This window comes from Camelina sativa, chromosome 11 (genome assembly GCF_000633955.1).
Source record: "Camelina sativa cultivar DH55 chromosome 11, Cs, whole genome shotgun sequence".
Lineage (NCBI taxonomy): Eukaryota > Viridiplantae > Streptophyta > Magnoliopsida > Brassicales > Brassicaceae > Camelina > Camelina sativa.
Genome location: NC_025695.1, coordinates 42,804,768 through 42,827,459, shown reverse-complemented (window position 1 = coordinate 42,827,459; position 22,692 = coordinate 42,804,768). Strand labels below are relative to the sequence as shown.

At 37.2% G+C, this 22,692-nt stretch overlaps 5 protein-coding genes and 1 pseudogene across 8 annotated transcripts in view; all 6 read left to right on the top strand.

The window, feature by feature from the left end:
* LOC104728901 lies at positions 3,518-4,536 on the top strand (annotated as a pseudogene).
* LOC104726077 (DNA topoisomerase 1 alpha) lies at positions 6,047-11,084 on the top strand. 2 transcript variants are annotated; one of them, XM_010444852.1, is made up of 16 exons: positions 6,047-6,174; positions 6,569-7,825; positions 7,984-8,178; positions 8,270-8,350; positions 8,425-8,484; positions 8,644-8,738; positions 8,828-8,984; positions 9,072-9,197; positions 9,382-9,462; positions 9,611-9,701; positions 9,786-9,919; positions 10,039-10,107; positions 10,182-10,271; positions 10,358-10,461; positions 10,545-10,713; positions 10,790-11,084. In XM_010444852.1, the coding sequence occupies exons 2-16, from the start codon at positions 6,602-6,604 to the stop codon at positions 10,874-10,876; spliced, it is 2,763 nt and encodes a 920-aa protein (XP_010443154.1). In that variant the 5' UTR covers positions 6,047-6,174; positions 6,569-6,601; the 3' UTR covers positions 10,877-11,084. The 2 variants fall into 2 exon arrangements, with proteins under 2 accessions (XP_010443154.1, XP_019088708.1); XM_019233163.1 differs by having other exon boundaries at positions 6,084-6,174; positions 6,572-7,825.
* Positions 11,788-17,092, top strand: LOC104726076 (DNA topoisomerase 1 alpha). Of its 2 annotated transcripts, XM_010444851.2 has the most exons (17): positions 11,788-11,904; positions 12,292-12,770; positions 13,012-13,803; positions 13,957-14,151; positions 14,274-14,354; positions 14,442-14,501; positions 14,632-14,726; positions 14,813-14,969; positions 15,048-15,173; positions 15,295-15,375; positions 15,509-15,599; positions 15,690-15,823; positions 15,974-16,042; positions 16,129-16,218; positions 16,325-16,428; positions 16,517-16,685; positions 16,770-17,092. In XM_010444851.2, the coding sequence occupies exons 2-17, from the start codon at positions 12,327-12,329 to the stop codon at positions 16,851-16,853; spliced, it is 2,772 nt and encodes a 923-aa protein (XP_010443153.1). In that variant the 5' UTR covers positions 11,788-11,904; positions 12,292-12,326; the 3' UTR covers positions 16,854-17,092. The 2 variants fall into 2 exon arrangements, with proteins under 2 accessions (XP_010443153.1, XP_010443152.1); XM_010444850.2 differs by having other exon boundaries at positions 11,789-11,904; positions 12,295-13,803.
* On the top strand, positions 18,185-18,910 carry LOC104728900 (B3 domain-containing protein At5g38500-like). The gene has a single exon (XM_010447820.1). It carries the CDS (start codon positions 18,185-18,187, stop codon positions 18,908-18,910), a length of 726 nt encoding a protein of 241 aa, XP_010446122.1.
* LOC104726075 (V-type proton ATPase subunit e1) lies at positions 20,560-22,091 on the top strand. Of its 2 annotated transcripts, XM_010444849.2 has the most exons (4): positions 20,560-20,671; positions 20,789-20,901; positions 21,330-21,377; positions 21,725-22,091. In XM_010444849.2, exons 2-4 carry the CDS (start codon positions 20,804-20,806, stop codon positions 21,789-21,791), a joined length of 213 nt encoding a protein of 70 aa, XP_010443151.1. In that variant the 5' UTR covers positions 20,560-20,671; positions 20,789-20,803; the 3' UTR covers positions 21,792-22,091. The 2 variants fall into 2 exon arrangements, with proteins under 2 accessions (XP_010443151.1, XP_019087207.1); XM_019231662.1 differs by having other exon boundaries at positions 20,591-20,901.
* Positions 22,259-22,692, top strand: part of LOC104726074 (cell division protein FtsZ homolog 1, chloroplastic-like) — a 2,403-nt gene continuing 1,969 nt past the window's right edge. The window contains exon 1 of the mRNA XM_010444848.2: positions 22,259-22,633. Coding sequence (XP_010443150.1) covers positions 22,355-22,633 — 279 coding nt within the window. The 5' untranslated portion in view covers positions 22,259-22,354. The remainder of the gene's footprint in view (positions 22,634-22,692) is intronic.

Below are 22,692 nucleotides of genomic sequence, written 5' to 3'. Positions count from 1 at the left end.
CGGTTAAACATGCTACATAAAATGAGTAAGTCTACTACTAAATATGGACTTGAAACAATTGAAACAAACTATTGAATATCAAACAACCGAAACAACCGACACTTAAAGCAACAACTATACTTATTGAATATCAAACAACAACTAGAATTATTGACACTTAAAGCGATAACTACAAACTTAGACTTATTAAATATCAAACTTGGACACTTAGACTTGTTGAATATCAAACAACAACTAGAAACTTAGACTTATTGAATATCAAACACTTAAAGCAAGAACTACACTTATAGACTTATAGACACTTATAGCAACAACTACAAACACTTATAAACTATTGAATATCAAACACTAAAAGCAACAACCTCGCACTTATAGACTTATAGACACTTATAGCAAAACCGAGTAAGCAACCTAGTAATCAACATTTGGATCAAAAGCAACCGAGTAATCAACAACTACACTTAACTTCTACACTTCAAGAAACTTAAAGCAAAAGCAAAGGAAAGAGTTTTATACCACAGCGTTTCGACGCCAGGGATAGGATGCTCAGACAAGAGTGGTAGTCGTTCTCGGCCTGGAAGTCTTAGAAAATCATCCAACAGCTCTTGGTAGTAATCGACATTTGGATCTTGTTGCTCTTCACCATTATCTTCCTCTTTACCATTATCTTCCTCTTCACGATTAGGGTTTTCTTGCGGTTGATGAGGAGGCAGTTGGTGAGGATTTGTCCTCCGCGGTTGATAATGAGGCGGTTGATGAGGAGGAAGTTGGTGAGGATTTGTCCTCCGCGGTTGATGAGGAGGCGGTTGATGAGGAGGCAGTTGGTGAGGATTTGTCCTCCGCGGTGGATAGGTACTCGGCGGTGTAAGTTCCCTCCATAGTTCAGGATGTTCCCTCGACGGTGGATGGGTACTCAGCGATGGACTCGTTATCGGCGCTGGATTTGTCGTCGGCGGAAACTGAGAAGGTCGACTTTGGTGTGAATGGCTTGTCGATTGTGTCCGTTGAGAGGGGTTCGACGAATGAGAAGACAAACTGTTATTCGCATTGTAGATCCGGACACCTGTGGCGGTTCTGGCACCGCGACCTCTGGAAGAAGCCTTACCCTTAGGAGGCATTAGATCGAAGGAGAGGAAGGAGAGATTGGATTGAGAGATTAGATCGAGAAGGAGAGGAAGGAGACGATTGAGAGATTAGATCGAGAAGGAGAGGATTGAGAGAAGGAGAGGATTTAGAGGATTTAGAGAAGTAGAGTTGAGAGGTTTTCGAGAGAGAAAACCCTAGATCGAATTGGAAAAGAAGGAAGAAGTGTTTAATCGTTTAATGGGTTTGCCTAGTTAATAAAGAAACTACGTCGCAATTTCGTCGCACATTAGTCGCATCCAAAATAATTGGGGGGGGAGGGAAAAACGCCAAAATTAATTAGATTAATTCCACTAATTAAGTGGTGGGAAGATATACCGCCAAAACACGGTAGCAAATCAGTCGCAATATAGTCGCAAAGCAAGTCTCAAATTAGTACCAAAAGAGTGACAAAAGTCTTCAGTCGTAACATGGTAGCAAATCAGTCGCAATGTGTGACTATTTTAAAACTACCTAATTAAAGTCACAAAATAAAAATCTTGGATTCTACACATTATGAACAATATGTATCACTAAGGAGAACTCATAGTAGTAGTATAAAGTACTTGTAATAGTAAGATTTAGTTAAACAATGTTTACATTACTTAATTTTGATTTTTCTTCATTGGAATATATTCTTATAAAAGAACATGTAACACTTAGGATAAATTTTGAACTTATGGATGTTTAGTTTATAGTCATTGAAATTTAATACTTTGAGAAAGTTATTATTGATAAGGTGAGCAAAACAAAGCATAAACTTCAACTTAAACATGTAGATGAATCTCAAATGTGAAATTTCAAAATAAAAAATAAAGAGAGTGGCTAAACAGTCTTAAAAGAGTAGCTAAATCAGGTGTTAGTCGCAAAGTCTTCAGATATTTGTCACAATATAGTCGCAATTTGTGACTACTTTGTTACTTGTTAGGGGTAAAAAATGTGGACGCAAATAAGTCCTCAATATGCGACGTTTTTGCGACCATCCTTACCGACTATAGAGCTGGTCACAGAGTAGTCGCAAAATTGTGACCATTATGAGACGAATTTGTTTTCGACGCAAAATAGTCCTAATGTAATCGCTTATTTGAAACCCTTTTATGACGTTTATGTTTCGTCGTTAATAAGCGACGTTTTTCTCTCCAATTTTTTTGTAGTCGCTTAGTCGTCGCAAATTAGTCTAAAAAACGTCGCTATATTTTGCGACTGGATATGTAGTCACAAACTGTATTCCCAAAATGCAGGTTTTCTTGTAGTGCAGGTGACTCATTCACATTATAACCACAAGCTCATTAGGTTCTTGAACCGCTTCTTGAACTGACGAGCAGTGATTGAATTTCTGACCTCTCTATCAATGCCTTTGAATATCACAGAAGGCAGAACATAATCTTGATTTTGCAAAAGGTTATTTCTCTGTTTCCAAATGGCATATAACACTGTTTGCGCCACCAACTTCCGAAGAGTAGCAGGGGTTCTTTTGTTTCTAACTCTTGTCCAAGCTATCAGGTCTGCCCAGGTGTTGAAGCGAATCTGGGGTAAGTGAAGTCTTGAGCTTACCATATGTCAGATAGACACAGCAAAATCACAAGTTAGCAGTAGATGGTCCCTAGTCTGACAAGTAGAACAAAGACTGCACTGAGTGTCAATGTTCATCCCCCATCGAGCCAACCTTTCTTTTGTAGGGAGCCGATTAAGGTTGGCGACCCACATGTGAAAAGCATTCTTAGGGGTCGCACCTTTGAACCACACAAATTTGAACCAGTCCACTTCAGCAGCTCTTGGTCTTAGCACAGTCCAAGTTTTTGATGAAGAGAACCCTTGACAACTTTTTTCCTCAACTACCCAGTCATAGTGATCCATACCTCGATCAGAAGAAGGGAGTCTAGTGCTTGTAAGATGGATTTGTAGAAGCATAGCCTGATCTGAACGTGGCGCTTGCCATTCTCCAACCAGCATCATTAGTAGCCTCAAAAACTTTAGCTTGAAGAGGAACTCCTAAACTTCGTGGTCCAGCTGAACCTATGTATTTGATAAGAGGACCGAAGGGTGTCCAATTGTCAAACCAAAAGCTAGCCCTTCTTCCATTACCGATGCAAGACTTCTCAACCTCAGATATGTTACGCGTAAACTTATACATAAGAAGCTGCGTTGATGTTACTTTAACTTCAAATATGTTTTAAACAAGACTGAAACGAACTTGGATCAAAGTAGAAGCAACTTGCTGTCAGAATCTTCTTACCATCTCTGTAGCTGTAAAACCACATGACATACCCCTAATTTTCTATTTGGTTAGTTATTCTGGTTTCTTATTATACACGCAACAGTCAAGTTTAAAACCTAGATCAGTGATTATAATTAAACGTCAGAAATTCATACGTACGAAAAGAATATCTGAGAAATGGAAGAAGAACTCAAGATATTGATCGAGATATGGGTTCTAGCTACAATCTCAGTATCTTATTGTTACTACTTATCAACCAAAGTTAAAGCTGGTATTTTTCGATTTATCTCGGTTCTTCCAGTTTGTGCTATGTTCCTTGTTCTCCCTTTCTTCTTTTCCTCTCTGCATCTCTGTGGAACCATATCCTTCTTCCTATCAGGGACTGCCAATTTAAAACTCATACTCTTCTCCTTTGATCAAGGTCCTCTTTGTCCAGTTCCACCTAATCTAGCTCAGTTCATCTGCTTAACTTGCTTCCCAATCAAGCTTCAACAAAACCCTAAACCTCATGAAAACCATTTCCCCAAATTGAATTTTGCCATTAAAGTTGCCATCTTTGGTATGCTGTTACATTTTTATTTTACAAACAAAATCTGCCTCCGGTCTTGCTATTTGCTTTCTATTCTTTACAAATATACTTGGAGTATGAGCTTTTCTTAACCCTTGTCAAAGTTCTTGCCACTATCACTCTTGGGTGCGATCTAGAACCACAGTTCAATGAACCATACTTAGCTACCTCTCTTCAAGACTTCTGGGGTCGCCGATGGAACCTCATGGTTTCAGCAATCCTCCGGCCAGCCATATACGTCCCTGTGTGGCGGCTCTGCAAAGGCCGAATGAGCTCCGATTGGGCTAGGTTTATGGCGGTTTTGGCGACGTTCATCGTCTCTGGTGTTGCTCACGAGGTCTTTTTCTTCACTTTAACCTTTGAGATGCCTACAGGGGAAGTCACTTGGTTCTTTGTGCTACATGGACTTTGTACTGCCACGGAAGCAGCAGTGAAGAGGACGAGTTTGGTGCAGCGGTGGAGGATGGGTCTGATGGTATCACGGCTACTCACGGTGGGGTTCGTAGTCATGACCGGTGGTTTGTTGTTTTTTCCTCAGCTTACAAGGACTGGCGTCATGGAGAGACGAGCCGATGAAACTTTGTTGTTCATTGATTTCTTCAAGCGCAAGTTTTATTCCTTTGGGTGATGTATAATCTTTTGTTTCCTAACGTGATTGCGTATAATTGTTATTAGCAAACACGTGATGATTTCTATAAATTGTGAAACTATGCTAAAACTAATATGCACTTGTATGTGTATTTCAATATTAGATTCAACTTAAAAACAGTACACAACAGACTCCGGCCAATATATATTATGAGTTCTAACTATTAATAGAAGTAAACGAAATAGCTTACAGATTGATGAAGTGATTGGAATCAACGTATTCAACGCTATATGTCGATTCTAAGAAGTAAAAGGTTGCTTCTAAGTTGTAATTAAGCTATTTCGTTTATTTGTACTTTTGTTATCTTAGTAATCACATTTTTTTTTATAACTCAGGAGTGATCTTAAAGGTTTCCTAGACCCAAAGACTAATCTCCTGGGGCCGGGAGAAACATGTTAAATTTCGAACCCCCGTGGCCAATGCTACTCGAACCCAGGTGACAGGACTTTTCTCCCTTTACCACTGGACCAAAGCGACTTGGTTAAAACAATATGCGCATTCGAGTTAAGCAGATGAAGTTCATATTATGTGTCGATATAACAATATGCGCATTCGATATATCTATTAATTTGCCATGATTTTACGGGTGTGACTTTTTACACAGATTGTTCAGATTTGGTGAAAATGGTATCCTCACCATCTGTTGAAGATATCAATATCAAGATCGACATGACATAATTCACAAATTTCTCTTTGTCTTTTACCTTTAGGAATGCAAATGTTCTTGCAGATTGTTTGACACGACGAGTTTGTTCTTTACTACATGTTGCTATTTATGTAAACATATTCATTTTGATCGGCTCTTCTGAGTCAATCCTATATTTTATGTTGTTAAAAAAAAAAATCAACAACATTTCCAAGCTTTTAAATTAGAAAGTTTTAATGAGAGAAATTTCAGATATTTTAAAATCATAAATTTTTAATTTAACTTTTTAGAAAAAATCTATAAAATATTTTAATATAGGAATTCAATTAAATAAAATTTATAATTCACTATTTAATATTTTTGATAAGATTGGAAATAAGAAAATGTATGATTATTATTGACACATGTTATACATGCATACAATCTAACTTTATAAAACAAGATGGGTGTATTTAACTTGACATTTTAAATGATTTATGTAAAATTTACAAATTTTATATTATTCAATTATAGAATTTAAAAAGTTTCATGAAATCTACTGTTATTGAATTAATAATTTAAAAATCATTTTTAAAATCATCGAAATCAGATAAAAACCCATAAAATCTAAAATAACTTTGGATACACCCCCTAAAACACACTTTTATTCCTAAATAAATATTAAAAATGGACAGTCAGTTGGAACATGTCTTCTGTTATTCCCCAAAACCGTTCTCAGATTTGGGCCTTCATTTATCTAAACCCAAGCAAAGAAATTACGAAGAAAATAATCCCCAAACCCCATTAAGACGGCGTCGTATAAGGAATAAAGTCTTAAAAGGGTCAAGACCCGCTGACCTATTCGGAGTCTTTCGTTAACTTAAGCCTCTACAACACAAAATACGGACAAGAAACCAAAGGCTGGTAAGAAATCCGTGAGGCGTGTGTGTCCCTGTGAGATTCATCATCGCCGATTTCATCGTGGCCCTAAGGTAGTTTGCATCAAATTCAATAACTTTTCATCCCGATTTTGATTGAATTTTCTGCTCAATTTCACAAATTCATATGTGATTTCAAATTTAGGGTTTCTTGCTTCAATTTGGGGATTTCGAGTTTTCAATTGAACAAAAACGAAAGCTTCAATTACACCATTCCTTGTTCGTATCGTATTCAATTCAATTACATCATTGCCAAATCGATTGATTGTATTTGTATGTTTTGGGATTAACATTGAGTTCCCTTGGCACCAATTGAAATGTCTTTATGCATGTTCTGGGTTTAGTTTTCTGAAATGAATGTTTAAGTATGTTAATGTATTATTAATTCAAGTTTGGTGCAGTTCAAGAAAATTAAATGTCTTTCCTTTTTGTTTCATTTGTTGATCAGGAGTTGATTGTGAATAAACTTGCCTTGTTGGGTATGGCCACTGAAGCGTTTGTGAAGCCTGTTGTGCCAAATGGTCATGATGGGTACGAAGATGAAGATGAAGATGACGTTCCTTTGGTTTTTAGGAGAACCAGTAATAATACAGCAGCTACAACAAATCATTCAAGGCCTACTAATAATAGTGCAATGAGAAACTCGGCTGTTGGTTCCATCAAGTCCCCACCACCAACGAGGTCTCCTATAACAAGCCCGAATAGATCAGCTTCATCTGTTAGAAGTTCAATGATGAAACCGTCGTTACCGTCGTCTTCGTCTGTTCAACGTTCGACTTTGAAGTCACCATTTCGGGATGATAGATCCGTTATTGTTGCTAAGGAGAGGAACGGTTTGGGGAAAGCACCATCTGTGTCCAAAAGCGATGATGAGGATTCTGAGGATGACAAACCTTTGAGTGTCAGGCTTAAAATGGATCCTAAGGAGATTACTAAACAGCCAATCTCTTCTGGGCGTGGGAGTACGCAGCAATCAGTACAAAAGGGGAACATGAGGCCTCAGGGGTTGAGTGATAACAACACTAAAAAGAGAGTTTTGGATGAGAGAGCTCCCATGTCCTCGACGGTTCAGACAAAGACCAGTGTGGGTACATCAAGTAGCAAGCCTGTTCATAATGAACAGAAGAGACCTTTGGTTAGCAATATCAATCGGAATGGTGTCAAACCTAAGACCGAAGGGCAAAGTTCTCAGGTACCTGCTAAGAGACCTCTTGAGAAGGGGAGTTCTTCGAATCAATCTTCTGTTAAGAGGCCTAAGCTGTCAGAGCCAGCTAGACCAGTGAAAGTGGAGCAAGGTTCACATAATGCAGCTACGCCAGATGCCAAAGGAAAGAATCTGGATGCATCAAAGCCGTTGAGAGCTAACCAAGCAACTGTGAAAGAAGATAACTCAGATGGTGATGATCATGTTCCTATTGCCTCAAGGATTAGGTCAGATTCCTCAAACAATAAATCCTCCTCCGCGAAGCCAAATTCTAGTAAAATGATAGCTTCTTCATCCAGAACAATAGCTAAAAAGCCCAACAAATGGGTGAAAGATTCTAAATATTCGAAATCTTCAAAATCATTACCCTCTGGAGATGGACAAACGAAATGGAAAACTCTAGAGCACAATGGTGTTATTTTTCCACCTCCATATAAGCGTCATGGGGTTAAGATATTGTATCAGGGAAAGCCTGTTGACTTGACTCCTGAACAAGAAGAGGTCCTTTCTCTGTCTTTTTTTTCTGCGTCTCTATCCCATGATAGTTTTCTTCGCTTACTTTCTGCAGCCGTTGACTTTCATCTTATTGTCCAGAGTGTTTTGTATGCTTTCTCATAGTCATGAGTGCTGAGCTGATAATATGTCATTTCTGTCTGCAGGTTGCAACTATGTTTGCGGTGATGAGGGAAACAGAATATTACAGTAAACCAAAGTTCAGAGAGAATTTCTGGACTGATTGGCGGAAAATACTTGGAAAGAACCATATAATCAAAAATTTAGATGATTGTGACTTCACTCCCATATATGAATGGTATATGCAGGAGAAGGAGACAAAGAAACAAATGACTGCAGAAGTAAAATTTAGTTTCTATAAGATAAAGTTCATTAGTACGCTATTCTCATGAAGATGTTGAATGATAATGTTATAATGCTAATGATGTACAGGAGAAAAGGATTTTGAAAGAGGAGAAATTAGAGCAGGAGGAGAAATACATGTGGGCTGTTCTTGATGGTGTCAGGGAGAGGGTAATTCCTTTTTTTTGTGTGTGATAGATATCAACTTTTAAAAATTTGCTAACCATAATCTTCAACAATTCCAGATTGGAAATTTCAGAGTTGAGCCCCCTGGGTTGTTTCGAGGCCGGGGAGAACATCCTAAGGTAAGTTTTTGCTGCATTTTTTTACATTATCCTTAAACTATATTATGCTGTTGTATGCTGTAGTATCACATGTAGCACATATTTCTTCCTTGTCCCCCCAGCTTCCATAGTTATTTCTCATTTTAGTAATTTTTTCTCTTCTGCGTCATTATGTTTAAGATGGGGAAGCTGAAAAAGCGGATTCGTCCTTGTGATATTACAATCAACATTGGTAAAGAGGCCCCTACTCCAGAATGCCCTATCCCTGGTGAAAGGTCTTATTTTTATGTGCTTGCCTTTGAAAAAGACACGTGTTTTACTTTTTCTATGACCTGATTCTAAGATTGCTATTCGTTTTTTTCAGATGGAAAGAAGTTAAGCATGACAATACTGTTACCTGGCTTGCTTTTTGGAATGATCCTATCAATCCAAAAGAGTTCAAGTATGTATTCTTGGCAGCTAGCAGTTCGTTGAAGGGACAAAGCGACAAGGAGAAGTATGAGAAAGCAAGGAAGCTACACGTAATGAGCTTTCGGTTCCGATAAAGTTTTTTTTTAAACTTTCCTGCTTTTCCTTTTCTTATCAAGCAACCTACAATCTGTTTGCAGAACTATATAGGGAGTATTAGAGCAGCATACACCAAAGATTTTAATAACAAGGATGTAACTAAGCGGCAAATAGCAGTTGCAACATATCTTATCGATAAGCTAGCCCTTAGGGCAGGAAACGAGAAGGTAATTTAACAATGATTCTTCTTTAACTACAATGATCCTCCTTTTTATTCAGTTTATCATTGTTTTTGGCTTATAAGTGATCATTACTCCATAAAACTGGCTTCTTATATATTGAACATGTTTCTGGATTTTCAAACAATTATCTCATATTTCCTTTCTTGGTCTTCATATTTTTACTGTATAGGACGACGATGAGGCAGATACAGTTGGTTGTTGTACATTAAAAGTAGGAAACGTGGAGTGTATTCCTCCAAATAAGTTAAAGGTATATACTTGATCTCAACCTGAACAAAATTGACTGCAGTATGTGCGAGAGTACTATAATGCCTGGGTTATTGATTGGCTTTTGTTCAACAAAGGCTTTTTTTGGTGCATATTATAGTGACTTATGGTATCCGCTTTGGCATTTTCAGTTTGACTTTCTTGGTAAAGACTCTATTCAGTATGTAAACACAGTTGAGGTTGAGCCACAGGTTTATAAGGCAATTGGGCAGTTCCAAGCGGGTTAGTTAAATTAAATTGGTTTTCTAATCTCAAGCTTGACCTTTCTAAACTGGGTAAATGACTTAGGTTTTGTCTTCTATCCAGGAAAATCGAAAACCGATGATCTCTTTGATGAATTAGATACTTCAAAACTCAATGCTCATCTTAAGGAGCTTATGGCTGGTCTCACAGCCAAAGTCTTCCGTACGTATAATGCATCCATCACATTGGATTCAATGGTATGTTGTCAATCCTTTTGAACCCGTTTTAAATTTATCCATTGCCACACCCTAATAGCATATAGATTTTCTTGAGTGAACTATTTTGTAAGCCGTTTTTGGTTGGGATGTTATGACAGTTGAGTAAAGAAACCAGAGATGGCGACGTTCCTGAAAAAGTTGTGGTTTATCAGCAAGCAAACAAGGAGGTAATGGCGATTAATCTCTCTGCTATTTTCATAGATAGTTAAGAGAATATGATTTATCGTATTTTTTTGGTTAGGTTGCTATCATTTGTAACCATCAACGTACTGTCTCAAAATCTCACGGAGCACAAGTCGAGAAGCTGGCTGTGAAAATAGAAGAACTAAGGGTAAACTATAAGCAAATCCTAATTAGCTTTGATCAAAATACAATTTCAATTTTCTTAGTCCCATCATCCCTGTATTTCTTTCGCAGGAGCAAATAAAAGAGCTCAATATTGATCTCGACAGGGCCAAGAAAGGAAGAACACCATTAATGGGATCTGATGGAAAGAGAAAGAGGAACTTAACACCTGAAGCGTAATATCTAAACCTGTCTTCACATGCATTATTATCTATCGCATAAGCATCTCCTTTAAAAAATGATACTCTTTGGAAAACAGATTGGATAAGAAGATAATGCAAACGCAAGGTAAGATCGAGAAGATGGAAAGGGATATGCAAACGAAAGAAGATATGAAAACCGTCGCGTTAGGCACATCTAAGATCAATTACATGGATCCTAGGATCACTGTTGCGTGGTGTAAACGACATGATGTCCCCATTGAGAAGGTAATAATGTATAAAAAGCTTCAACAAAGTCACAGATTTTGCAAACACTTGAAATTGACTTGTTTTGAAATTGCAGATATTTAACAAGTCTCTTCTGGCTAAGTTCTCTTGGGCAATGGATGTTGATCCTGAGTTCAGATTCTGTTTAAGCAGCGATGAATAAGTACATCTTCGTTGAGGCCAGCTTCACCTAACCATTCACTATACATTTACAGAGATAGAGAAAGAGAGTTAAAAAGAGTAGAAGAAAGAAAAAAATTTGTAAAAGAGGTTTCTTCTCTCTTAATAGTAAACCAAAGACTAATCAATGGAATATTTTATAGAGAACAGTTATAAAATTTTTACTCAATAAATAATTCAGGTCAATAATATTATAATGATACATAATAAAATACTTGTACTATGGATTATTAATAGGGTTATGCACTAAGTAACTAAATTGAGTAAATTCTTAGGACTTTATTTACACAATTCATTTTAACCTTTTTTAGTAATGTACTTCAAGGTAACTTTCAAATGGTTAAAAAGCCTTTTAGTTATAAAAAAATCTTACAATTAAAAGAGAGGTACATTTATAAAAATTAAATTTATCAAACTAAATTTTTGTCATTGGTTTTAAAAATAAAATATATTCTTAATCTACTATCTTTTTTTTGGGTAAGATTTTTAATCTACCATCTTATCCGATGCTATCTTATTTATCTAATGTCGTGTCATTTAATCATGACACATTTCATAGATATGATTGACATGTAATTTCATCGGATAAAAAAAATTAGATTTTTGTCATATGTGATTTTCACTAATATTATTTACTTAAAATTTGCTTCACAGTTTAGAAAACTAACTGATGAGGCGATGATTAATCAATTTCTCCATCTTAAAACCAACTTTGTGATGGGATTTTGGGGGAATTAAAAAAAAAGTTTTTGGGACGATAAAAGTGAAAAAAAAAATGCCTCTGGCGGTAAAAGTAAACGTTATGGCGCGACTCAATACGACGTCGTGAAAGGAAACAAAACCCTCAAGCGGTAGAACTCTCTAACCTGAAGAGAGTCTCCTAATGCCTTAGTCTCCTCGTCGTTAAAACGAGAGAAACCATCAGAGCCGAAGAGCGAACAGAGAACCGAGGGAGAGAGAGAGAGAGAGAGATAGGCTTCGCTGGACAATTTCTTCAATCTCTGGAAGAAGGTAGCTTCTTCAATCCGACGTTAATTATCCGAAATTTGATTGGATTAAAGCTCAATTTGCATCATTACCCAGTTATAGCACAAATTAGGGTTTCTCATTCTGAATTGGGGATTTGGTATTCCAACTGCAATGGATTCTTCAAATATGTGTTTTTATCTAATTATTTGTTCATCTAATCACGATGTAGTCTCTTGATTTAATGGGTCTTACTTAAACATGCGCGTTGTTCAAATCTTTGTAGTGTGTCAATATATATAAAGTGTTGTTTCTTGGGTTTATGAATCACTGTACTCATTATCTTGTAGTGTAGTCATTTTACTGTTTGTAGTCGTAATGGTGTTTGGGAACCTCTGACATTTCTTTGTGGTTTGTTTTATTTTTGGTCAGAAGTTGGTCTGAGTCCTTGTCTTGTTCCTTCGAGTATGGGCACTGAAATTGTTTCAGAATCTGTGATGGATAATGGGTATGACGACAGTGATGATGACAAACCTTTAGTGTTCAAGAGGAAAAGTAATGTTGCTTCTAATTCGAATCAGTCAAAATCCAATCCCCAGAGAAGCAAGGCAGTTCCTTCCAGCAAGGTTTCACCTATGAGATCGCCTGTGACTAGCCCAAATGGAACCACTCCTTCGAATAGAACTTCTATAGTGAAATCCTCTATGCCATCATGTTCTTCTAAGGATTCACCAGCAAAGTCACCATTGCGGAATGATACTCCCTCCACTGTTAAGGATAGGAGCCAGTCGCATAAAGATCAGTCTGAATGTAAAAGCGAGCATGAGGATTCTGAGGATGATAAACCTATAAGTTTCATACGATCTCGAAATTCCAGTCGGCCAAATAAAGGGCCAAGTTCTTCACGGCAGGTTTCTTTACCGCAGCCAGAAAAAAAGAATAGTGGAGATCGATCTCTTGATAGAGCTAACGGAATCATAAAAGATGAGTCAGATGATGAAGCTCCAATCTCGTTAATGTATCGGAAGAAGAATGATAGTGGGAATGTCAGGGGCCAAACAGGTCTCTATTGATGAAAAGAAACCTTTGGCTAAAAAGTTGCATCAGAATGGTTTCACACTTAAGAATGAAGTCCCGAACTCTTCACGGCAGCTTTCTTCACCGCAGCCAGAAAAGAAGAATAGTGGTGATCAACCTCTTGATAGAGCAAACAAAACTATAAAAGATGAGTCAGATGATGAAGCTCCAATCTCGTTGATAATGTATCGGAAGAAGAATGATAGTGGGATTTCAGGGGCCAAACAGGTCTCTATTGATGAAAAGAAACCTTTGGCTAAAAAGTTGCATCAGAATGGTCCCACACTTAAGAATGAAGCTCCGAACAGTAAGGTATTAGGTAAGAGACCTCTGGAGAAGGATAGCTCACCAAATCAATCTTCCTTGAAGAAGGCAAAGGTATCAGCTTCACCTACTTCGGTGAAAATGAAACAAGATTCTGTCAAAAAAGAGTCAGATGATAAGGGAAGGGTTTTGGTTTCACCTAAACCAATGAAAGCTAAACAGTTATCTACCAGAGAAGATGGAACTGATGATGATGATGATCTTCCAATATCCAAGAGATTAAAATCAGATTCCTCCAACAGTAAAACATCAGCTGCAAAGCCTAAAGCAGTAAAACTAAGTTCGACTTCATCAGCTGCAAAGCCAAAAGTGACAAGAGTCGTTTCTCCTCGGTCCAAAGCAATGACCAAAAACTCTAAGAAAGTAACGAAGGACTCAAAATATTCTACGTCTTCGAAATCATTACCTTCCTCCGGAGATGGGCAGACAAAATGGACTACCTTGGTGCACAACGGTGTAATATTCCCACCACCATACAAGCCTCACGGCATTAAGATTTTGTACAAGGGGAAGCCTGTTGACCTAACTATTGAACAAGAAGAGGTTGTCCTCTCAATCCACGTTCTCAATCTTACTGATAAATGTTATAAACCCGTTTCTTAACTTAACTGATCCATTTCAATATCTAGAGTGCTTTCTTATGTCATTCCAAGAAACCATTGTTATCCATGCTGATGCTTTGTTGATGATATACAGGTTGCGACTATGTTTGCAGTGATGAGAGAGACAGAGTATTATAATAAACCTCAATTTAGGGAGAATTTCTGGAATGACTGGCGAATATTGCTTGGCAAAAAACACGTGATACAGAAGTTGGATGAATGTGACTTTACTCCCATATATGAGTGGCATTTGGAAGAGAAAGAGAAGAAGAAACAAATGAGCACAGAGGTAATTTATAAAAGAGAATTTCAAGTGTAATGGCTGACTACATTGGTGTGCCAGACCTGTTTTGATATTGTTAACAACTTTCAAGATGAGATGTATATCATAATGTAATTGACATGTTACAGGAAAAAAAGGCTGCTAAAGAGGAGAAACTGAAGCTAGAAGAGAAATATATGTGGGCTGTTGTTGACGGTGTCAAAGAGAAGGTAATTCTTCCCATAGCGTTGTCATTTCCCCCAAAACAGAGTTCCTCACTAGCTAGTTCCTGACTCAAACCTATGTTTGTCTTTCAGGTTGGTAATTTTAGAGTTGAACCGCCTGGGCTTTTCAGAGGCCGTGGAGAACATCCCAAGGTTAGTCTTGTCTCTCAGAGACTAGTTTCTGTAAACAACATACCTTGATGTTGCGGTTTTCGGTGGCTTCAGTTAAGGCATGGTCTATTCTGTGTTCGCTTTCAAAACCATCTGACTGTCTGTTTTTCAGATGGGAAAACTAAAGAGGCGTATCCGTCCATGCGAGATCACCTTAAATATCGGGAAAGATGCTCCTATTCCAGAATGTCCAATCACTGGTGAAAGGTCTTGTTTTTCCATGGCTATTCTCCAAAATTGAAAAACATGATATAATGATCTTACTAAGCCATGAGAGCTGTGTGACTATGCAGTTGGAAAGAAGTAAAGCATGATAACACAGTCACCTGGCTAGCTTTCTGGAATGATCCTATTAACCCGAAAGAATTCAAGTATGTATTTTTGGCAGCTAGCAGTTCTCTGAAAGGGCTGAGCGACAAAGAGAAATACGAGAAAGCTAGGAATCTTACGGTAAGCAGCTTTCACTATGATTCGTACTTACTCTTTCATTGTTTCTCCTTTTTAGCAATATATTTGTTTTGACTGCAGGACCATATAGATAATATTAGAACAACATACACCAAGAATTTTACCGCCAAGGATGTTAAAACAAGGCAAATTGCTGTGGCGACATATCTCATTGATAAATTGGCGCTTAGGGCTGGAAATGAGAAGGTAATTTTGAACTAGTATTTTGCAAGTTCTTATGTAAAATCAAATGATTTCTAACAAATAATTGGCGCGTAAACTAGAAAGTCTTCTGAAGAAATCTCATACTTTCTTTTTTTATTGGTAGGATGATGATGAGGCGGACACTGTTGGTTGTTGTACATTAAAAGTTGGAAATGTGGAGTGTATTCCTCCAAATAAAATAAAGGTATTAATTTGATCCTTGATGTTTTATACTAGTTTCATATAACGAGTACACTTGTGAAAATGGATAATATGTATTTAATCCTGGGCAGAAGGCTTATACTCACACATTTCAATCTTTCTTTATATGTACCCAGTTTGACTTTCTTGGTAAGGATTCAATCCAGTATGTGAACACAGTCGAGGTTGAGCCTCTTGTTTACAAAGCCATTGGACAGTTCCAGGCGGGTGAGATATCGACTTGACATTTTTATATCAGAGGTTATTTTATTCTTGTGACTGATTCAAGTAACTTGCTTTCTTTTTTGCCTTATCCAGGAAAATCCAAATCAGATGATCTTTTTGATGAGTTAGACACAAGTAAACTGAATGCTCATCTGAAGGAACTTGTACCTGGTCTCACAGCTAAAGTTTTCCGTACATATAATGCTTCCATCACATTGGATGCAATGGTATGTTTTTAAATCTTGATCTTTTGAGTTTACATTGGATTTATGCTGCTATTCAATTTAGTTATAGAAACCCAATTACAAGATTTTATACATCTTTATTGTCTTCCTTTACATTTTCACAACTGTATTCCGTTTTGATGTGTGTGGCAGTTGAATCAAGAAACCAAAGATGGCGATGTTAATCAGAAAATAGTAGTTTATCAGAAAGCAAACAAGGAGGTAAAAAAGTTTGTTCATTCTCCTGGTAATTTCTTGTTTGGTGCATAACCCATGTGTCAGATTCATGATCTACTTCTTATTCTCAGGTTGCCATAATCTGTAATCATCAGCGTACTGTTTCTAAGTCACATGGTGCGCAAATTGAAAAATTGGCTGCGAGATTAGAAGAACTCAGGGTACAAATCTCCTCTGAAGTTGTATTGTTAACTTTTTGGAGTTCTCTGCTTTTCTTTTGGATTCATTATATGCCCTTACGTTTGTCTGTATTTAATAATTCTGTAGGAGGGTCTTAAAGAGCTGAAAACTAATCTTGACCGGGCCAAAAAGGGAAAACCACCATTGGAAGGTTCTGATGGGAAGAAGCTTAGAAACTTAGAACCAAACGCGTAACATAACTTTCCCCTCTTACTTCTCCAAGATATATGTATCTATCTCTTCTTTAAGATTTACGTCCTTTGAATGTAATTATTGCAGGTGGGAGAAGAAGATTGCTCAACAGAACGTTAAGATCGAGAAAATGGAAAGAGATATGCATACGAAAGAGGACTTAAAAACCGTGGCACTGGGCACGTCTAAGATCAATTACCTGGATCCTAGGATCACAGTTGCATGGTGCAAACGTCATGAAGTGCCAATCGAAAAGGTAAAAGCTTTTTTCCAGAAACATGGTTGTCTTCTGAACAAAAAGATACAAGTCTTTTTTCTTATATGTTTCTCTGTGTTGTAGATATTCACGAAGTCTCTTTTGGAGAAGTTTGCGTGGGCGATGGACGTAGAACCCGAATTCAGATTCTCGCGCCAGATGGTATAGAGCTCAGATGGAAGCAAAGTTATTAGGAGAGCAGCAAATGAGCATTGAATAAGATAAGAGCAAAGAGTAAACCGGCCTTTTCTATTCATCTTCCTCCTTTGTTTAGAATTTCAAACTGTTTCATTATTAGTTAAATAACCTTTTGTCTCTTTTCATTTAACATTTACTATGACTATGACTAAACAAATGCTTATGTTATTTTTCAAATCATTAAAGAAATAGAAAATCTGAAGAACAAATCGAACACTATTCCCACTGTTTTCATAAGATGTCTTATTTTAGTTTTGGCTTGCGTGGTATGGGAAAATGAGAATTCTTCCCACATTTTTGGTTTATATACCTCAAGTTCTTTTTTGGGTTTTCATCAGCTATTTTCATGCAATTATATGTTCAAATCTCAAGTTTTTATGTAGACGTGTCTCATTGTAAAGTTGTGACAATACGGTTTGGTTTGTAAAGATTAATAAACTTTTGAGACTATCCACTGTTTTCGATTGTATGTTATTGTATGAAGTCGAACGTAAATGCCAAAACACTAATAAAAATTAAATACACAACAACAACAACAAAAAAAAAATGAAACAAAAACGAAACTGCAGAGAAACTTCCTAAATTTTTTCACAACTTCTCTTCTCATTCTCGGGGAAAAGGAAATATCAAATAAGGTCTAAATCGTAATTATGACATTACCCTAATCATCCATATTAACTTGATCACAACGGCTATAATTAGTTACTAATCACAATAATTAAACCACTAAACTCAAAAGAAGAATGAAAACAAAAAACCCTACCCCTAATGTAAGTATATAAGGCAAGAAAAGGCCTTTTTCCTCTTCAGTTTCGCTTGTTTCTCTCCTCTCAATAACAATTTCCTTCTTCCTGATCACGTCTTTCACTCTCACAACTTTTTGAGTTTCTTTCAATTCGATCACCATGAGTATGAATCATCTCACGGATTCAGGTATGTGGTCGAATTTGTTTTTACTTGTGGATACTGCGGTTATGGTTCAGGAAGAAGAACAACGTCGTCGCCGTGGAGAAGACGATAGCGAGAAGAGTTTCTTCTATCTTTTCCCGAGGAAGAAAAGGTCGTCTTTGGTGAAGAGAAGGTACACACAACAAAACCCTAATGGGACTTCTAGAATGTCTTCTTCTTCATCGCTCGATGATCACGAGACGAAAAACACACCAAACCCTAGTTTTTTTGATGATCCTGTGGTGTATGATGCGGAGCTACTACGTGCAAAGAAGGGGAAATCTAAGATTGTCTGTGAAGATTAGGAGTACCGCCGAGAGAGTGATGAGGCGACGAGACTCTTTGAGAAGAACATGAAGAGATTGGTAAGAAACCTAGGACGAAACTTGGATGATCTTGATGGGTCGTCGTCTTCTATGTCTTCATCGTTCCTGAACCTTCGTTGTTATAATTACCCTTCGTTACTCCTCGGTTACAACACGGCTAAGTCTGAGAAGACAGAGAGGAACGACCCTAGTTACCAACCATGCCTAAAGGAGAACACAACAAGCCGCAAGAGGCGTGCCGTGCAACAGAGGAAGAGTGGTAATTTCAAGAAAGCAAAGGTTGCTTCTTTCCCAAGGAGGACGGATACAGATGCACCGGAGTGGATTTTTCAGGTGATGAGAAGAATGAGAGCTGATGCTGCAAACCCGTTGCTGATCTTTGAGAAGGGTCTAAAAGCGAGTGATGTGAAATCAGGCCAGAGTCGTCTCTTAATCCCATTCCAACAGCTCATCAGGAACGATTTCTTGACGCCAGGGGAGTATCGAGCCATGGAGAAAGACGAATACAAGGAAAACGACGATGAGAATATTGGTGTTGGAGCGATTTTTGTGAACCAAAGATGTGAAAAGTGGGGTGTACGTTTTAAGATATGGGCGATGGAAAAAGACAGTGGACACGGGACCTTGAATTACGCTTTGAACTGGGGGTGGAACGATGTCGTCAAGGGTAACGACTTAAAAGAGGACGACAAGATCAGTCTTTGGGCTTTCAGGTGGCGTGGAGTACTCTGCTTTGCTCTTGAGACATACTAAGCTTCTTCCTTAATTTGCTATCTGATAATGTTTGATTTGTGTCTTGAAACGTTGTAACTTGATTGATCTTAGCTTATTTCTTCTGCACTGTCATTGAACTTGAGTTTATGGTAAGTGTAATAACTTCTAGGAAGTGTTAATTAGGTAGCTACATTAAGGGGGTATATTATGGTTTTGATGTTAAACTCGGTTGGGTTCATCTCTTCTATTATTAGTAGTAACTTGTACATGTAAACCAAATGTTGTCTCAGATATTTTCTCTCGTTTGAATTGAACATTTTTTTCATAAATATGGTCTCTTCTATTATTAGTAGTAACTGTTCAATACCTTTGTGATGGAGATAATCAACACAATACACAGAGAGAAACAATAAGATCATGACAAACAAGTTTAGGCTTCGGTAGAAGTATAACCTGTGTGATGAAATGATTATTTGGACAGCTCTCAAGAAAATTTGGCAACATTTGCTAATTCAGTCATTAGACTTCACAAGGAATCGTGTCCTGTACGGTGACAGATGATCTGAAGATTCATTTACTTTGAATTGAGGTTTGAACGACATCGTCAAATATAACAACTTGAAAGCCGATGACAAGATCAGTCTTTGTACTTTCAGGTGTCGTGAGTTCTCTGCTTTTGCCCTTAACAAAGTAGCTCTTCACTTTTTCACTAGCTATTCAGGTGATTCTTGAGGTTTTTCTGTATAGTAGTAACTTTTTCACTTGTTCACTTGTCTGTCCGTCTCCTCAGAAAGATGAACATGGTGTGAACAATGATCAAATGTATATTGTGTTGATGCTTAGAGTCATATCTGAAGTCCAGAGAGTGAGATTTGTCTCTAAGAAGCTGCATAATCATAGTACTATCCTTGTATGATTCAGAGTTTTTCACTCCTCTTTACGGTTGATATGCAGAGTAGTAGGCCATGACAGATAGAGATTGTCCTGTAATCGCAGCCACTCCGTTTAATTAATTAATAAAATGTTAAGCATAATCAATGAAAGGTTAATAAAATGTTCAAAGTTTGGATTTTTATCTGATTTTATGTCGGTCAATACTGAGTAGAAAGAAGCTTTCCTGATTTGTGATTCTTGATGGGGACAGGTTTCAGAGTTTAATGGATATTATATTTTATACCTCAGAATCAGAATGATTAGAAAACGAGATAAAGTTATTTATTTTTCTTCATTTTATCTATGTGAGCAAAATTAACAATTGCAATAGTAAAATACTTTGTTTATGATAAAATGATACCACTTTTAATAATATTTAATATCTTTTCAATTTATCTTAAGTAAAATAATAATTTATATGTATTAATAATTCCATATAACATTTTTAAACAAACTATCCTACTTTTTCAAATCATTTTAAAGAAATAGAAAATCTCTGAAGAACGAAAAAAACACTATTCCCACTGTTTTCATAAGATGTCTTATTATTTTAGTTTTACGATTAAAAAAACATCACAAAATGCATAATTATTCACTTGGAAGCTTATTTGTAAGTTTAAATGTGTGTGATTTTAAGCCAAAAACTAAATAATTACAGTGTGTTTGACTTTTGACTTATTAACAGGGATATGCAGAAGATAAAACTAGGATTAGACTATTTTGCCCTCATAAAAATCCCAAAACTCACACGTACGAATCCAAAATTCAGATTCGCACGAAGAAGAAGACATCATCAATCATCAATCATCAATCATCAATCATCAATCATCATCGTCGTCCTCCTCCTATCTTCATTTTTTCAAATCTGTAAGATCTCTCAGATAATTTCTCCTCTCACGTATTTTTCCGATCGGATTTGAATCGATCGCGTTGAGGTATTATACCTTGAATTCACGTGCGTGTAATACATACATCTCGTCGCAGATTCAGGAATCAAACATGGGTTTCCTTATAACAACCCTAATCTTCCTCGTCGTTGGGATCATTGCTTCTTTGTGCGTTAGAATCTGCTGCAACAGAGGTCCTTCCACGAATCTGTATGTCTCCCTTGCGACCCTCTTGCTTTCCAAAATTTTCGATATTTTTGATTTCTTAATATCCTAAATTATGAAATTGGTCGTGTGTGTGTGTGTGTCTGTGTTAGATTTGATTGCTGCATCAATGTTAGTTCCCAGGGATTTTCAATGGAATTGAGAATTGTAAAACGGGAAATTTAATAATGGGTTTCAAATTCTTTGAATTGGGTTGCTTGACGTGGTGATATCTTCAAGGTAGCTTGGTTGATTGTTAGAAATAGTATTATAATGGTTTTGTTTCTTGTGCTCTGAAGGTTTTATGGATATGTTCAAGCTTTGTAATTCATAGTCTGTCTTCTTTGTTTCTTGACTGTTTTACTTTGGCTCTCTCCTTCTGTAAACATGTAATGGAGTAAAAATATCTCATCTTTATTCCTCTCTGATAACAGGCTACATCTTACCTTGGTCATTACTGCGACGATCTGCTGTTGGATGATGTAAGTTTATGCTTTTGATATACAATTACATGTTGCTTTCTGGCCTTTATGGTTTACATTTGCAGCCATTGTTTCTCTTTTTGCTTTTCTTTGTCTTCAATTTTGCTTAGTGTCAGTAGAACTGTTATTGCTTCCTCTCCTTAATGAATCAAAATGTCGAATCCTACACGCTAAAGATGTCTAGAACACAATTTCCAGTCTTAGTTGAACTTGCTGAAAGTTTCATTATTGAACTCTCATGAGCATTGTCAATGGTTCTTTGAGTGCCTGTATATCGAGTTTGATTTCTATGTTGCTTTGGTTTACAGTTTCTTACTTCCTTTTGTTTTATCTCTTGACTATGGTAGGTGGGCAATTGTATATATTGCACAGGTGAATCCTCTGATTGTCCCCATCTTAAGCGAAACAGAGTAGAATCCTCTACTCAGACAAGAGAACCACCTCAAACTAGAAAACACATGCGCAGAGTCGAGTCATCTTTGATCCTTCTGTATGTTCAATCTTTAAACAGAGTTCCTTCCTGTTTGTAATTCTTTACCTTGGTGTGAACAAAATCAAGAACCTTTTGGCCACTTTACTATTTCGAGATTTTGTTGTATTCACTTCTCTCATTCATTCCCCAACACAAAGCTGAATCTCCCTTCTGAGATTATTGCAAACACTCCCACCAATGTATTGTCGATTAAATAATCTTTTTGGAATAGTTACGCTTTACTGTATGTTTGATAAGTCAGTTTTGGTTTTGAATGGTTCCGCATCAATACTGGTTCTGAATGGTTCTGCTGCATCAATTATGAAACGTCGTCGTTAAGTGACTTGAAAGGGTCCACTCGATCTCTTCACCTTTCCTTTGTGAGAGGTTGCAACAAAAAGTACTGAACTGTTGATATTTTTTATTTTCTTCGTCGACACTAAAACCCTAAAAAAACAAAAACCCATCTTTTTGGTTTTCTCTGAAAGCAGAGGAAGTTAAAACAATGGCGATGATTCCGTTAGCACAGCTAAACGAGCTAACGATTTCTTCATCGTCTTCTTCGTTTCTTGCGAAATCCATATCCCACTCGTTGCTTACTAGCTGCGTTTGCGCAAGTACCAGAATCAGTAAATTCGGTGGCGGCTTCTCTAAGCGAAGAAGCGGTTCAACGAGGGGGTTGAAATGTTCCTTTTCTCCGATGGAGTCTGCCAGAATTAAGGTCATTGGTGTCGGCGGTGGTGGTAACAATGCCGTCAATCGGATGATTTCTAGCGGCTTACAGGTCAACACCACATTCTCAGTCTCTTACAATAAAATTCATGTTTTTTTTTTTTTTTTTTT